The sequence below is a fragment of the Armigeres subalbatus genome, chromosome 1 (genome assembly GCF_024139115.2).
Source record: "Armigeres subalbatus isolate Guangzhou_Male chromosome 1, GZ_Asu_2, whole genome shotgun sequence".
NCBI classification, from domain to species: domain Eukaryota; kingdom Metazoa; phylum Arthropoda; class Insecta; order Diptera; family Culicidae; genus Armigeres; species Armigeres subalbatus.
In genome coordinates this window covers 225,166,956-225,183,902 of record NC_085139.1, presented here as the reverse complement: position 1 = coordinate 225,183,902, position 16,947 = coordinate 225,166,956, and the positions used below count along the sequence as shown (strand labels likewise).

Genomic DNA, 16,947 nt, shown 5'->3' with positions numbered 1-16,947 from the left:
CTTATCCTTCCGCTCAGGTTGGCAGCTGCGATTGCTGCTTCTTCTTTTTTTCGGCGGATTGCCGGCGTCATCAAGCGGCAACGGCAAGATCACGTTGCTCTGCAAAAGCTACTTGGAGGGGTTACCCACGCCTCCAAGAGTAGTGCGCTTATGCACTTTTCCCGCGAGCGACTCGGCCACTGAGTGCGCTTGACGGGTCCGGAAGAAAATAACGCCAACGCGACGAAAACGTAAATAAATAACGAACGAGAAAAAAAAACACTTCAAAAATGCGCGAGTAAAAGCCAGGGGGAGAAGGCGGGGCACTGAAGCCCTACCCCGACATGTGCGACATCTGGATTTGGTTCTAAAATGTAAACAACAGTGTTAATTCTCTACCACCTTTTTAGTATGACGAGGCAATTTTTATGCACACTTTTGTTTTCGATATTTTATCAAAATCAAACACTCAATCATGCAACAATTAAACGATGTGGTATGCTTGAGATACCTGCTTGATTATAGGGCCTCAAAAAACAATTTATTTGCAGTTACTAACCGAACATAAATTTGTTCGCATTAACGATCGCGCCCTAATACCGGTTCTAAGCTTCGATGCAGAGTGCACGAGCTTTGTTCGCCAGTGACAGGCGAACGTATCCCTTGCAAAAAGCACGTCCGTAAGCGCTGCTGTCACGAGCTGGAACTGATATAAAATTTGCATCTGATAGCTAGTATTTTGCCCTCCTCAGCCGTGCGGTAAGATTAGGGTTCCTATGCTGAGACCATGCTGAGAGGGTCCCAGTGGGAGATGTAATGCCAATGATGATGAAGAAGAAGAAGCTAGTATTTTGCGCATTTGTTAACCCAGACAGCCCCGCCCATTACGTGCTGAGTACGCAAGTCCTACGTCACCGTTGCGTACAACCCGATTGGGCTGCACCTTTGAGTTTTAGTTTCTATTAAGGATAACAAATTTTATACATATATTTTTTTTCTTATTAATACCTCAAGAAAGTTCTTAAGAAAAGTAATTTTTTTTTTTATATTTCGTTTATTTGGAAGGCTCATTTGCCGTGAAGCGTTACGGAGCCGAAATCAAGTTTAACAATACATTTCTTGATTCTTATACATAGTGTTAGTTTTGGGGAACCGAAAGACTCGCGGTTTAGTCGAGGTTAGGGAATACAATAATACAGTAGGAAAGGAAAGGATTTTAGAGTGCTTAAGTAATTACGATGCTGATGTTCACAAAGTTGACATTCCTCGCATTTTTACATCTGTAACGGGACAAACAAACTTTTTTTGGGAGACAACGACGAGAGGAAGACATACGGAAGGGATTAACGACAGACATGGAAATGTACAACAAGAGGAAGACATTCGATATGGGGTACGACAGACAAGGGAATGGGCAGGCAATGATTACAGTTTTACACCAGCAACTTTCAAAAATTGGTGGACCAGGGACATGTACTCGAGATCAAGGCCCGACAACACTTCCCTAATAGGCTTCGGTTGTTTTCCTCGGACCCGGAGATGTTCAGTTAGCGCAGATCTGGGGCCACGATGCTCCTCGCACGCCCACACGACATGATCGATGTCCTGATAATCCTCGCCGCAAACACAGAGATTTCCTTCCGAGAGCCCCACTCTGAAAAGATGTGCATTTAGAGTGTAGTGATTGGACATTAGACGACACATGGTTCGAATGAAGTCTCGTCCCATATTAAATTTTTTGAACCATGGACGCTTCGACACCTGCGGGCGAATTGAATACAGCCATCTACCCAACTCCCCATTTGTCCATTTCTGTTGCCAGCTGTTCAAGGTTTCCTGACGAACTAATGTGAAAAATTCATCGAAGGTGATTTTCCGATCGTAAATATCACCTTCCATAGCGCCCACCTTAGCCAAAGAGTCCGCTTTCTCATTTCCCGGGATCGAGCAATGAGAAGGGACCCAAGCCATGGTGATTGTGAATGACCGTTTCGATAGAGCACTCAAAGCTTTCCTTATCCCCTTCAGGAGATACGCTGAGTGCTTCACCGGTTTCATTGACCGAACAGCCTCCAATGAACTTAGACTGTCGGTGAAGATGAAAAAGTGGTCAGGAGGTAGGGATGCGATTTGTTCGAGTGAATAGTGTATAGCTGCTAGCTCAGCAGTATACACGGAACAAGGCTCTTTGAGCTTAAAGTAGGCACTATGAAAAACGTTGAAAACACCGAAACCAGTGGAGTCATCAATTTTTGACCCGTCTGTAAAAAAGCTTCTCTCCTCACTGGCGTGCCCGTATTTGCTTGCAAATAATGGAGGTATGACCTCCGCACACAGAAAGTCTGGTATTCCATGAACCTCCTGCTTCATGGACAGATCAAAAGTAACAGAGGAACTGTAAGAGTCTAAGAAGTTAGCACAATTGGTATCTACCGAAGAAGGGCTTACCTCCAGCGTTATGTACCAGTGGTAAATACTCATGAATCGAGATTGAGGGTTTTGTTCGAGCAGCTTCTCGAAGTTATCAATGACCAATGGATTGAGAACCTCACAGTGGATGAGGAACCGGAGCGATAATTCCGCGAAACGATCTGTTAGTGGCAGTACTCCCGCAAGTACTTCCAAGCTCATTGTATGTGTCGAATTCATACATCCTAACGCGATACGGAGACAGCGGTACTGAATCCTTTGAAGCTTCAGCATGTGTGTTTTAGCCGCGGACTGGAAGCAGAAACTACCGTATTCGAGGACCGACAAAATGGTTGTTCTATACAACGTCATAAGATCTTCGGGATGCGCTCCCCACCATGTTCCGGTTATTGATCGCATGAAGTTGATCCGTTTCTGGCATTTTTTGTCAGATACACATTGTGCTTCCCGAAGGTGCATTTCGAGTCGAACCATACCCAGAGGTATTAAGATGACATGCTATGAGTGATTGTCTTTCCCATTAGTTGGAGCGGGAACTTTGCCGGCTTATGTTCTTTTGAAAAGACAACCATCTCAGTTTTCTCCGGAGAGAATTAGATACCCAGCTTCGTAGCCTAAGTGGACAAATTGTCCAAAATATCTTACAATGGTCCTTGCAGATCAATTGCGGTTGGCCTCGGAACGGATGCAACGCAGTCATCCGCAAGCTGTCTTAACGAGCAATTTGGCATGAGATATTCATCGATGTCTATGACGTAAAAATTGTAAAGTAGGGGTCTCAAACATGAGCCCTGGGTGAGACCCATGTAGCTAATTCGTGAAGTTGCCGAGTCACCATGAGAAAAACTCATACGCTTCTCTGACAACAAATTGTACAAATAGTTGTTCAAAATTGGTGAAAGTCCACACTCGTGGAGTTTGTCAGATAAGACATCGACGCAAACTGAATCAAAAGCCCCCTTAATGTCCAAAAACACTGAGCCCATTTGCTCTTTTTAGCGAAAGTAAGCTGAATTTCTGAAGAAAGCAACGCAAGACAGTCGTTCGTTCCCTTGCCCCTGCGGAAACCAAACTGTGTATCTGACAACAAACTATTCGATTCAACCCATTTGTCTAGCCGGAAGAGAATCATCTTCTCCAACAGCTTCCGAAGACATGACAGCATCGCGATGGGGCGATACGAGTTACAATCCGACGCGGGTTTTCCGGGCTTCTGGATGGCTATCACCCTCACTTCCTCCAATCATCCGGAACAATGTTGCACTCCAGTAACTGATTGAACAAGTTCAATAAGCGCCTCTTCGCGACGTCTGGGAGGTTTTTGAGCAAATTGAACCTGATTCTATCCATCCCTGGAGCGGAATTGTTACATGAAAGGAGAGCAAGTGAGAATTCAATCATCGAAAAGGGACGATCCATATCATCCCTGTCTGCAAAAGCATCACGTAGCTCTTGCCTCACCGGTACCGAATCCGGACAAACTTTCTTTGCGAAGTCAAGTATCCACCGCGACGAGCTTTCACGATCTTCGTTTACGGACGACGCGTTGCGCATTCTTCTCCCGACGGTCCACAGAGTTTTCATTGAAGTCTCGCGCGATAAACCTTCAACAAAAGTGCGCCAATATCCGCGCTTCTTCACTTTGACCAGTTTCTTGAACTGGATTTCGAGCGCGGTGTATCGTTTGTGAAGAACGATCGCCCCGTGTTTCCGAAATTCTTTGAACGCGGCGGATTTCTCGCGATAAAGTTGCGTACACTCGATGTCCCACCACGGACTGTAGGGTTTCCTACGAACCGAAGCTCCTGGCACCGGCCGACGTTGTGCCTGAAGAGCGCTTTCAAGAATCAACTGCGATAGAAACTTGTACTCTTCCCGCGGGGGAAGTGCTTCTATCGACTGTATGCCATGGCTGATGGCGTCCGCATATTTGCCCCAATCGATGTGCTTCGTGAGGTCATATGAAAGATCGATGGAAGCAGATTGCTTATGTCCATTGGAAATCGAAACTTCGATCGGCAAATGATCACTACCATGGGGATCTTGGACCACCTTCCAAGTACAGTCCAACGATAATGAGCTCGAACAAATGGAAAGATCTAGACGGCTATCTCTTGCTGGAGGAGTCACTCGTGGAACTTCTCCTGTATTCAAAATTGACATATTGAAGTCGTCGCAGAGGTCGTATATCATTGATGAACGGTTGTCGTCGTACAGTTCCCCCCAGCCTGTTCCGTGGGAGTTAAAATCTCCCAGGAGCAACCGTGGCTCGGGCATAACCGAGCAGATGTGCGAGAGATCTCTTCGAGATATCGCGGTGTTTGGAGGAAGATATATCGAGGCGATACTGAGGTCTTTTCCTCGAATAGTCACCTGACATGCGACAGCTTCGGTGCCAGACATCGGCGCAAGATCGACTCTATAGAAGGAGTGCTGTTTTTGATCCTAAAGCACCCTCCATATCGATTTGCCCGATCGCGGCGGATTATGTTGAAATCAGGAAAATGAAGGTTCACATCTGGTGTTAGCCATGTTTCACATAAAGCAAAAGCATCGCATTGTAATTTGTTAGCTAAAACTTAAAAATATCTAATTTTGGAAGAATACTTCGACAGTTCCACTGTAGAATCGAAATCATGTTACCCTCATTGACTAAGTTAGCCATCGAAGGATACAAATGACTCGAGGAGGGGCATTTTTGAAGCCAGCTGCTTCAGCAGAGAAGTCAGAATAGGAAGAACAGTTTTGACCATGTTCTTCACGGGGTCGGAAGCATCGAAGAAGTTAAGGATGAGCTCCACGATGCCAAAAAGTGTGAACATTGGACCGCTCGGGTGTTCTTCTTCTCGCTCTGTATGCTCTCTTTCTGGCTTAGAAATCGCACAAAATGGGGCATCTGGGATTTTAGATGTTCCCGGAAGCGGTGGAAACTCTCGATCATCCCGATGTGAAACCACAAAAGTTGAACGTTTTTGAGTATTTCCACCCGCTTTGAATTTGACCATGTTGGATTGGGGCTCACTTTGAGGCTGTTTTCTAGGCTTTTTTGAGGGTCGCTGGCTCTGTTTTATTCTCTTCCTCGTTGAGCCATTGAAAACAAAGGGAACCCCATTTCCAACCTCGGAGTCAGAGCTACCTTGATCGTCCAAAGGAAGAGACGAGTAGATGGTGTCAGAAAAGAGTGGAGGAGTGGCCTTCCTCAACATTTCGGCGTAACTTCGCCGAGAACGTTGCTGAAGAGACCGCTTCTGGTGGATTCGCTGCTGTATGTACATTGGGCAAGCTTCAAGAGCATGTGGAGGGCTTTCGTTACAATAGACACATTTCGGTGCCGTCTTGCACGCGCCCTCCACGTGCTTCTCTCCGCATGATGCACAGCGAGGTTTATTGCAACAGTACTGAGCGGTGTGGCCCAGCTGCTTGCAATTAACACAATTCATCACCTTCGGTACATACAGCTTCTCTCCCTCCTGCGACACCGAATACATTTGATTGCAATCCAGTATCGCAACAGGAGGCAAAGAAACGTTCTTGAAACGACCGAAACCTTGTTTCAAATCGTCGCATGTCATACTTCCCTCCGTCACCACCCCCGCGATCTCACACACTGCTGACGGTAAATACACCCTATATTCGAGAGTGAAAAGCTCACAGGTGACAATCTCGTTGGCCTGTTTGCGATCACTGACCGTGACACGGAGTTTACTGGACCCAACCATGTCAATGGTCGTGACAGACGAAAATCGCTTTTCCAGATCTTTGCTAATCTGGCTGATATTCAAACGTTTGCCTTTGGGTCGAAAGAAAACAACATACGGCCCACTAGAGTCGTGAGGGTAGACCTTGGGACGGGGGCTCGTAGAGGAAATTTTAGCGTTGCTGGTGTCCATTTCGTTTTGGTTTGGAACACCCGAATGCAACGAAACATCTGACATGGAATACGAAGTACCCCCGCCAACTTCGCCTTCGCGCATTGCGGACACGAAATGCGCCGCTGCAGCGAGGCACAATCTCTTTTAAAACTAAACAATTATCACAAGGGCTGAAAAAAAAACACACACACAAACAAAATAATGATTTGGGACAGAGGGGAAGACGAGTAACAAAGAAAGAAAAAAACTATTCCAATAAGATGGAGAAGAGAGGGGAACAATGAGAGGGAGCTCAATTAAATACTTGCGTTCGCACTGCTGTGTTGCCGGCTAACAGTTCTGGCAGCACACACTAGCTGGTGGTGCGGTCGAAGCGATGTTCTCGCCGCACCCAACACTGTAACTGGGTGGATGGATGGTGGTAGGACGGCAGCGTCTGTGTTGGTGGAGACGCACGATGGATGATGACTGTCGGCGTGGGACGATGATGCCTGCGCCTGCGATGAACGCCGAATAAACTGCAAAGTTTTGCGTAGTTGCAAAACCAACGAAATGGCTACTTAACTGCTACAGCTAAGCACCACTTCCACTCAAGCACTATGCTTCAAAACACTTTCGGAAAAAAACCACTACCTGTACTTCAGGAAAAAAAACCGAATGAGAAGCAGACCGTACGCGGACTTACAACCGTCTCGCACGGATGCTCGACGTGGAATGAAGAAAAGTAATTCCACAGACAAACAGACGTAACAGCTTGAACATTTTTCTGAAAAATTGATCGCCCAACTTCTGTACCACAGAGAACAGACATGGATGCTCGAACAAAATTTCGTTAAAAACGTGTGTAAAGATTTAAATCGCACCTCAGCACCGCCAACGCAGGCTGCCCGACATAAAAACTCAATTTCACTAAGTGATGGCGTTGGCATACACTACATAAACAATGTAGTGCTGCCACCTAGGAGCGAGCCTAGGATCAATTCGGAATAAACACTAGCGCTAAAAAAGTAAAACACGGCAAATTTTAACCATATTTATCAGCACACTAGCACCGCGCAACGGGGGCATAACGACATACTTTAAAATGACCAGTACAAACTTTTACACAAGCACGCGAATGAAGATGAACGTCTGTTCTCTGTGTCTGTACCACCATCTTGCGAGCATGTTATACGAAACAACGTTTCGTATGACATTGTCACCAGAAGGCGCTGGAGTGAAATGTCAAACTCGAAGAATTACGACGCTAGCGCCTCTAGTTGTGAAACGCACAATCAATCAAATTCGAATTGATCGTTAAAGTCATGGTCGAAGGTAATTTCTCTAGTGTTACGTCTGTTTGTCTGTGGTAATACAAAACTTAAGAAGACAAAATCTTGCACGAAAACGGATTCTAGTAAGTCGCCACCGCGGAACCTGCAGCCAGTCATTTGAGCATAATAACACCAACACGATAAATAAAGCGCCGATCCATGGAAAATTATGTTGTCTAGCCAAGCCACAGTCGGGACAGGTCAAGGCAAATTCGCTTGCGGCGGGGTAGCTTTGTCGCACTACAAACCGCCTACCTGCCGCTTCCTGTCAGTCATTGCACATTTCTTATTGTTCCTGTGCTCCTCTATTGTATCGCTCATCGCTTACAAGATATGAATATTTCTTGTGTCTAAATGCATTAATCATCGCCGCTCCTCTTGTGCAGGTGAGTTCTTTATTGTGGGACTTTCACACTCAAGGGAACGAACGGTGGCGAATTGGCATGCAAAATAGTTATGAGACTTCGAGGGGTAATTTGAATTTACTGAAGCAGTTGTGTACAAACGCTGACATAATTGGAAGTAAATTTGCTGTCTGGGACGAGGCTCTTCGTAGTTTATTCTTTTTGCAGCATGTTACCCAAATTACTGTTTATTGTAACGAATACATTCTGCCCCGATTCGCACAAGAGTCCCATGTCGATTTTTATAAAGCATTATAAAAATGTACGAATTGTTAATTGGTAGGAGATGCTCAACTCTCTGTGTATTACTATAGCTAATGATTTGCGGTTATGTTTACTGCATGCTTGCTGAAATGGGATCAATAGATGTGCGGTTAACGAATGATCAAAACGTGTCACTTTATTCACTTGAACAGAATCCGGGAACCCCAAACACCACTCTTCACTTTGAACTCTGGACAATTCCATTCTTAGATTTTTATTCATCAAGTCTCCACAAACACCGTCCCGATAATTACAGTCAGTTCGTCGGTACGGAATGATGTTCAAATATTTTGAAATCGGCAAGCGATTTGCCGATTGGATGACCAGCCGTCGCGACACGTAGCCGAGAAATTTACGGCAACGCAATTCGCCAAAAATCAAAGAAAGAACCAGCAGAACAGGTAGGGAGATTAAGAAGATCAAACTCGCAGTTCAACTTTCGCTGAATGTGCCGGGCGCGGTGTGATGTCTTTCACTTGCTCTCTGCCACGCACTTATTCGGTCGCTGTGAGAACCAGCGCGCGCGCGAATATTCTCAGGCCATATCGACACACCGGCATCAACGGGGCAGCATCAGCAGCCGGGAAGTGTCAATAAAGAGGGCAAAGCTGATTTTAATGGATTTTTTTCTTCGTTTGACTGTCAGCATTGGCGTAAATCAGAGGGGGTGAAGGTCCGAACTCTTTGGCATGGATTAAACGGGGAACATTTGAATGGGTGTAGTTTTGCTCTTCGCTAGATAACTACGCAGTCGCAACTTCTATTACAATTAATAACACATAAAAATATTGGGACTTTTTACTTCCAAAAGACTTCAGCGTTCTAGACGTCTTGGATGAAAATCTTACCAATGAATCGTACACGAGCTTCTGAGTCCCCTGGATGATGATTTCCGACTTTTTTTCCTGAACATTCTCTCGAAACTCGAAACTTTCTTCCGAAACACTTCTTGAAATTTATTCGAAAAATCCAATCCAATGAGTTCGTCTGCTTTGAAGTCTTCCTTGCAATGCTAACCTGGAGTCCTTCTTGTTTCAAAATGAATAAAAAAAGGCTCAGAGTTTTTTTTGCCACTTCGAAAGCTTCAAACAAAATAAGAAGGGATCCTTGCAGTTCGACTCGTTCTAAAATTAATAAAATTACAAGGAATTTGACAATACAAAGAATTGTTTGGACTGCTTACTCCCAAGGCTTCAAATAAATTAGGAATTACTACCCCGGAATTCTTCTCGCTCCAGAACAAACAAAAATGCCTTGAAGTCCTCTCCACTGTGTTAATAATTACAGAGCGTTGGAGTCCTTCCCATTCTGAAAAATTGAAATACTAAACACATGCCACAAAATATCGCTCCGATATCGTGAAACAAAATAAATTATATATTTATTTATTCAGACTAAGGCCGAAGTGGCCTGTGCGGTATATAAGAGTCTTCTCCATTCGGCTCGGTCCATGGCTACACGTCGCCAACCACGCAGTCTACGGGGGGTCTGCAAGTCATTTTCCACATCATTTTCCAGCTCATCAAACAAACGAAATAAAATAAGTAATTTTTTCGAAATCTTTTCGCTCCGGTCCAAACAAAATGCATCAGACATTCCTGAAACTGAAAAAGCTACCAGCTCGACCCAAAATCGACTAAATGCATCGCAAATAAACGGAAACACTTTCGAGTCCTTAGCTCCGGAAATAAAACGCACTTCGGGGTCTGGATCATTTTTCTGGGTCATTGAATCGCGGAAGGTTTCCCTTCGGAATCCCGGATGGATTCCCTTCGGAATCCCGAAAGGATTCCCTTCGGAATCCCGGAAGGATTCCCTTCGGAATCCCGGAAGGATTCCCTTCGGAATCCCGGAAGGATTCCCTTCGGAATCCCGGAAGGATTCCCTTCGGAATCCCGGAAGGATTCCCTTCGGAATCCCGGAACGGAAGGATTCCCTTCGGAATCCCGGAAGAACTCCCTTCGGAATCTCAGAAGGATTTCCTTCGCAATCCCAGAAGGATTCCCTTTGGAATCCCGGAAGGATTCCCTTTGGAATCCCGGAAGGATTCCCTTCGGAATCCCGGAAGGATTCCCTTCGGAATCCCGGAAGGATTCCTCGAATCGGAAGGATTCCTCGGAATTTCTCGGAATCCCGGAAGGATTCCTTTCGAATCCTGAAGGATTCCCTTTCGGAATCGGAAGGATTCCTTTCGAATCGGAAGGATTCCCTTTCGGAATCCCGGAGGATTCCTTTCGGAATCGGAAGATTCCTTCGAATCCCGGAAGGATCCTTTCGAATCCCGGAAGGATTCCTTTCGAATCCCGGAAGGATTCCTTTCGAATCCCGGAAGGATTCCTGAATCGAATCCTGAAGGATTCCTGAATCCCGGAAGGATTCCTTTCGGAATCCCGGAAGGATTCCTTTCGGAATCGGAAGGATTCCTTTCGAATCCGGAAGGATTCCCTTTCGAATCCCGGAAGGATTCCCTTTCGGAATCGGAAGGATTCCTGGAATCGGAAGGATTCCCTTTCGGAATCCCGAAAGGATTCCCTTTCGGAATCCCGGAAGGATTTCCTTTCGGAATCCCGGGAAGATTCTCTTCCGGAATCCCAGGGATTCTGAATAGGAATCCTTCCGGGATTCCGAAAGAGAATCCTTCCATGATTCTGAAAGAGAATCCTTCCATGATTCCGAAAGGGAATCCTTCCGGGATTCCGAAAGGGAATCCTTCCGGGATTCCGAAAGGGAATCCTTCCGGGATTCCGAAAGCGAATCCTTCCGGGATTCCGAAAGGGAATCCTTCCGGGATTCCGAAAGGAATCCTTCCGATTCCGAAAGGGAATCCTTCCGATTCCGGAAAGGGAATCCTTCCGATTCCGAAAGGGAATCCTTCCCGGATTCCGAAAGGGAATCCTTCCCGGATTCCGAAAGGGAATCCTTCCGGGATTCCGAAAGGGAATCCTTCTGGGATTCCGAAAGGGAATCCTTCCGGGATTCCGAAAGGGAATCCTTCCGGGATTCCGAAAGGGAAACCTTCCGGGATTCCGAAAGGGAATCCTTTCGGGATTCCGAAAGGGAATCCTTCCGGGATTCCGAATAAGAATCCTTCCGGGATTCCGAAAGGGAATCCTTCCGGGATTCCGAAAGGGAATCCTTCCGCGATTCCGATAGGGAATCCTTCCGGGATTCCGATAGGTAATCCTTCCGGGATTCCGATAGGGAATCCTTCGGGATTCCGAAAGGGAATTCTTCCGGGATTCCGAAAGGGAATCCTTCCGGGATTCCGAAAGGGAATCCTTCCGGGATTCCGAAAGGGAATCCTTCCGGGATTCCGAAAGGGAATCCTTCCGGGATTCCGAAAGGGAATCCTTCCGGGATTCCGAAAGGGAATCCTTCCGGGATTCCGAAAGGGAATCCTTCCGGGATTCCGAAAGGGAATCCTTCCGGGATTCCGAAAGGGAATCCTTCCGGGATTCCGAAAGGGAATCCTTCCGGGATTCCGAAAGGGAATCCTTCCGGGATTCCGAAAGGGAATCCTTCCGGGATTCCGAAAGGGAATCCTTCCGGGATTCCGAAAGGGAATCCTTCCGGGATTCCGAAAGGGAATCCTTCCGGGATTCCGAAAGGGAATCCTTCCGGGATTCCGAAAGGGAATCCTTCCGATTCGAAGGAACCTTCCGGGATTCGAAGGAATCCTTCCGGGGAATCCTTCCTTCCGGATTCGAAGGGAATCCTTCCGGGATTCCGAAGGGATCCTTCCGGGATTTCCGAAGGAATCTTCCGATTCGAAGGAATCCTTCCGGATTCGAAGGAATCCTTCCGATTCCGGGAATCCTTCCGGGATTCTGAATCCTTCCGAATCCTTCCGATTCGAAGGAATCCTTCCGGGATTCGAAGGAATCCTTCCGGATTCGAAGGGAATCCTTCCGGGATTCCGAAGGGAATCCTTCCGGGATTCCGAAGGGAATCCTTCCGGGATTCCGAAGGGAATCCTTCCGGGATTCCGAAGGGAAGGGAATCCCTTTCGGAATCCCGGAAGGATTCCCTTTCGGAATCATGGAAGGATTCTCTTTCAGAATCATGGAAGGATTCTCTTTCGGAATCCCGGAAGGATTCCTATTCAGAATCCTGGAAGTCCTCCCATTCAAAATCCCGGAAGGCCTCCCTTTCGAAATCTCGGAAGGATTCTCTTTAGGAATCCCGAAAGGATTCCCTTTCGAAAACCCGGAAGGATTCCATTTCGGAATCCCGGAAGGATTCCCTTTCGGAATCCCGGAAGGATTCCCTTTCGGAATCCCGGAAGGATTTCCTTTCGGAATCCCGGAAGGATTCCCTTTCGGAATCCCGGAAGGATTCCCTTTCGGAATCATGGAAGGATTCCCTTTCAGAATCATGGAAGGATTCCCTTTCAGAATCATGGAAGGATTCCCTTTCGGAATCCCGGAAGGATTCCCTTTCGGAATCCCGGAAGGATTCCCTTTCGGAATCCCGGAAGGATTCCCTTTCGAAATCCCGGAAGGATTTCCTTTCGGAATCCCGGAAGGATTCCCTTTCGGAATCCCGGAAGGATTCCCTTTAAGAATCCCGGAAGGATTCCCTTTCGGAATCTCGGAAGGACTCCCTTTCGGGATCCCGGAAGGATTCCCTTTCGGAATCCCGAAAGGATTCCCTTTGGAATCCCGGAAGGATTCCCTTCGGAAGGATCCCAGAGGCGGGATTAATAACAAAGAGATGCAGTGTCAAATGTCAAATATTGCATTTGCTGTAAAATTGGTTGTTCCAATCGAGTTCAAGGTTTTTGAATGGAGCGAATTGCGCCACTTATGTATGCAGGCTCTTTAGGAAAAACTAAAAAAGTCGCTTCGGAAATTCCAAACACAATAAAAAAAATGAAGAAAATTCTTTCTGCGACCATGGTGGTCGTCTCACTAATTTCACAAAGATTAATTAGTTCTTTTTCTACATTCTAATTGCAGTTCCCTCTGGTATCCCCTGCAAACGAAATATGGCCGGTAGAACGGCCAGATGGTATGCCACAGATAACCGCCTTGGAAGTCATGTGCGGAAAGGATCACATGGACGTACATCTGTCCTTCTCGGCACCATTTGAGGGCATCGTCAGCTCTAAGGGTAAGATATTTGTCAGTATTTGATGCGACCACATGTTAACTAAGCAACTAAAACCGATTCAGGTCAGCACAGCGACCCACGCTGCATCTACGTTCCACCGTCGACCGGTAAGACGTTCTTCACGTTCCGGATTTCGTACTCACGGTGCGGTACCAAGCCCGACCTAAATGGACAGTTCTACGAAAATACCGTGGTCGTGCAGTACGACAAGGATCTACTGGAAGTGTGGGACGAAGCCAAACGGCTCCGGTGCGAGTGGTTCAACGATTACGAAAAAACCGCCTCCAAACCTCCGATGGTAATTGCCGACCTTGATGTGATACAGCTTGATTTCCGAGGTTTGTTCGATGAACTGCAAATGCATTATCTGTAAATCATAATCGTCTTGTTTGCTTTCAGGTGACAATGTTGATTGTTGGATGGAAATTCAGCAGGGCAAGGGTCCATGGGCTCCAGCCGTTAGCGGAATCGTTCCACTGGGATCCACGATGACGTTGGTCGTGGCGATCAACGACTTCCGTGGGGAGTTCGATATGAGAGTCAAGTCGTGTGTGGCATCTGATGGAGCCGGTCATGTAATCAAACTCAGTGATGAGTATGGCTGCGTTCTTCGACCGAAAATGATCTCACGATTCTTAAAGGCGCGTGCTCCTGACGACAAAGCCTCGGTCATCACTTACGCTTTCTTCCATGCCTTCAAGTTCCCTGATGCGTTGAGTGTTCATATCAAATGCAAGGTCGAGATTTGTCGGCACGGATGTTTGGATCACTGTCAACATAGCGGAACCAACGGTGGGCCCGGAAAGTTGCACAGTTTACTTGAGCGGAAGGACACTTTAGACAGCCATCAGAACAGCAACGACATTTTGCAGGAGTCGGATGAGGAGGAAGCTGCTTCAAGTAATCAAGATGTTTTCTACGATGACATTATTCACACGGACAAGAATGCCAATCATCCACCGCCACCACCACCTCTAGTGCCTAAGAAACCAATCCTACAACCGATTCAGAAGAAAAAGGACAGCGGTTATCTGCAGTATCACCATCACAACCGAGACCCACTCGATGAACTGGAACAACTCTTCCTCAACGATCACTCGATGATGCCGGCTGAGATGCTCAAGAAACAGCCACCACCACCACCATCCCCTCAAATGCAGCATCAGCCACAGCCGCAGTCTCTCCAACAGAAGCAACTACACAAGTCGACCCCGGAAGATGAGAAGTTCCCTCACGGTCCCCGACAGATGGATGCTGAAAAGCGAATGGGTCTCCCAGCCGTTGCGGGACCTCGCGCTCTAAACCTAGACGCTGAAGATGTGCGAAATCCATTGTATGTCAACGAGGTGCCCAAGAAACGTGTCCGCCGGTCAATCAAAATAACCGATCGGAAGATTCGTTCAACGGACGTAGGCGTCAGCGGTATTTACGACGTCATTTCCGAAGCCGATTTGGCATTCAATCCGGATGGTAAACAGGAAGCTGTCACCGTCTTCCAGGGCAAAATTACCGAAGAGGTCGTCTACGGAATCTGCATGCCAGTGCCAGGCTTCAGCATCTTGTTCATCCTGGTCATTTCGGCCACGATTATCTCAGCATTGATCGCGGGGTCGCTCCTATACCGGTATCAACTCCAAAAGGAGATCATGGCTCAACAGGCCAGCGGAGTCACTCCCAATCACCTTCCACCGAACAATTTTGCCACCTGGATGACGCTGAGACTTTTCCGAACTCGACAGCAGCACGCGGCGGCTGCTGCTGCCTCGATGGCAGCCGGCGGAGTTCATGGTTCCATGGACATAAACACAACGGCTCAGTGAGTCGATACTTACGTACTCCGTAGAATCTGTGACGGCAGAATACGTCGAATCTATGACAGAACCCATCTCTATTTATCAAATCGAAAACGAATTCATATTTCCCATTTAATGACACATTCTTTTTCGGGTTTATTGCAATATTTATTTTACTTATTAAATACAATAATCGACGAGAAGGAACGAACTCACGCACATAATCTACACAATCCACTCACACAATTCTAGTTCGTAAGCTAGGACTATGACAAAGGAACAACAAAAATAGGACAAGTATTGACAAGTTTTTCTCTTATTTGTTTACGTTAAATGCTAGGAAAACATTGCTCAAAACGTCAGACCCCTTAGTGTATGCAATCGGCAAACTTGTATAAGCTTGACGCAACAAACCACAAGGTGAATACTGTTAGAAACGATGCCCTCAATGTATCGTTATTTGAATGCGGTTTAGTTTGTTCCAGCAGGCAAAAACAAAGATTACTCTAAATGGAATGCATGAAAAGTATAGCAAAACATTATGATAGGTTCTAATTTATTGAAAAAATATAGGTTAGGTCAAACATGAACATGTTGACGGCATGCCAGCAGAAAAACAATGCTCAATTGATAATTTTAATGGTGAAAATTAGTTTTGCAGTCGGAAAGAAATTAACGAAGAAGCAAAAGTATAAGATATTTAATATATTTAATGTGTTTTGTTTGTTCCACTAGTTGATCGATCTATACGTGGCACGAACTCTGGAAACGGCCTCGAAAAAGTAATCAACCACTGGAACAATCCCTTTATGGTATGATGTTAAGAACTGCGCTTTGTGTAGGTGAAGATTTATTCAGACGAAAGCAGCGCCTAGTTAAATATAGCATAGCGAGGAAACTCTGTTATCAATAGTTGAAAGAAATCACAGTATTGTATAAAAATAGTCGTGCATTGCGACGGTGTACTGTACTAATCCGAACAATCCTTTTTCGTTACCGTGTCATGTGTCATGGCGAAAACGCACTTTTTATAGTAGATTAATTCTTATTACATCATCAAACATGAGTTCTTCATACATCATCACTTCGCATTTTGGCTCATCTCAAGGTGTGCTTTCTTCGGCATATTCTGCTAAAAACCCAAGTGATGATATTAAACTAATTTAGAAGTCACAATACAAGGGGGACCCAGTTACAATGAGTGAAGGTAAAAATAATTCTTTTGAAGGTGCATTAGGCATGGAGGTGGTAAACCCCTTTTCCAAGGGGGGTTTTGTTGAGGTCTCCCATGGATGCGGACTAGCAGCACCAGACCAATGAAGAAAAGACTGCGCCTAAATCAAAGCGGCTCAGGCAGCAATCAGGCGATGGTGCTCAGAGCAAAGCCAAGGGTGCAGATCAGGGTGCAGAGGAACCCGAAGGGCGTCGACCCGAGAAGGTGACTTTTCGGCCCAAAAAGGCGAAAGGCACCAACCAGGAGCAAGTCACCGGGCCGCAAGAGGGTACCAGCCGGCCTGTGCCATCGGCACAAGGGACCGAAAATCCCTGGCAGCAGGTTAGTAGGGGAAGGCGGAAGTCGAACGCATCTCGACCCGATAGCCAATATCAATGGTGTGTTTTATTGTAGTTGCTATGCCCCACGAAGGTGGCCATTAGAACAGTTCAACCAGATGATCCATAGGCTATCGTCTGACCTAGTGGGTCATAAGCCGGTCGTCATAGCAGGAGATTTTAACGCTTGGACACTGGAGTGGGGCAGCCGCTGCACCAATCGAAGGGG

The 16,947-nt window shown here is 46.4% G+C and overlaps 1 protein-coding gene across 2 annotated transcripts in view; it reads left to right on the top strand.

The window, feature by feature from the left end:
- LOC134205831 (uncharacterized) overlaps positions 1-16,109 on the top strand; it is a 180,416-nt gene extending 164,307 nt beyond the window's left edge. For both annotated transcript variants that reach the window (XM_062681449.1, XM_062681448.1), the window contains exons 3-5: positions 13,221-13,374; positions 13,437-13,712; positions 13,774-16,109. In XM_062681449.1, coding sequence (XP_062537433.1) covers positions 13,221-13,374; positions 13,437-13,712; positions 13,774-15,194 — 1,851 coding nt within the window. In that variant the 3' untranslated portion in view covers positions 15,195-16,109. The remainder of the gene's footprint in view (positions 1-13,220; positions 13,375-13,436; positions 13,713-13,773) is intronic.
- The last annotated feature ends 838 nt before the right edge of the window (positions 16,110-16,947 follow it).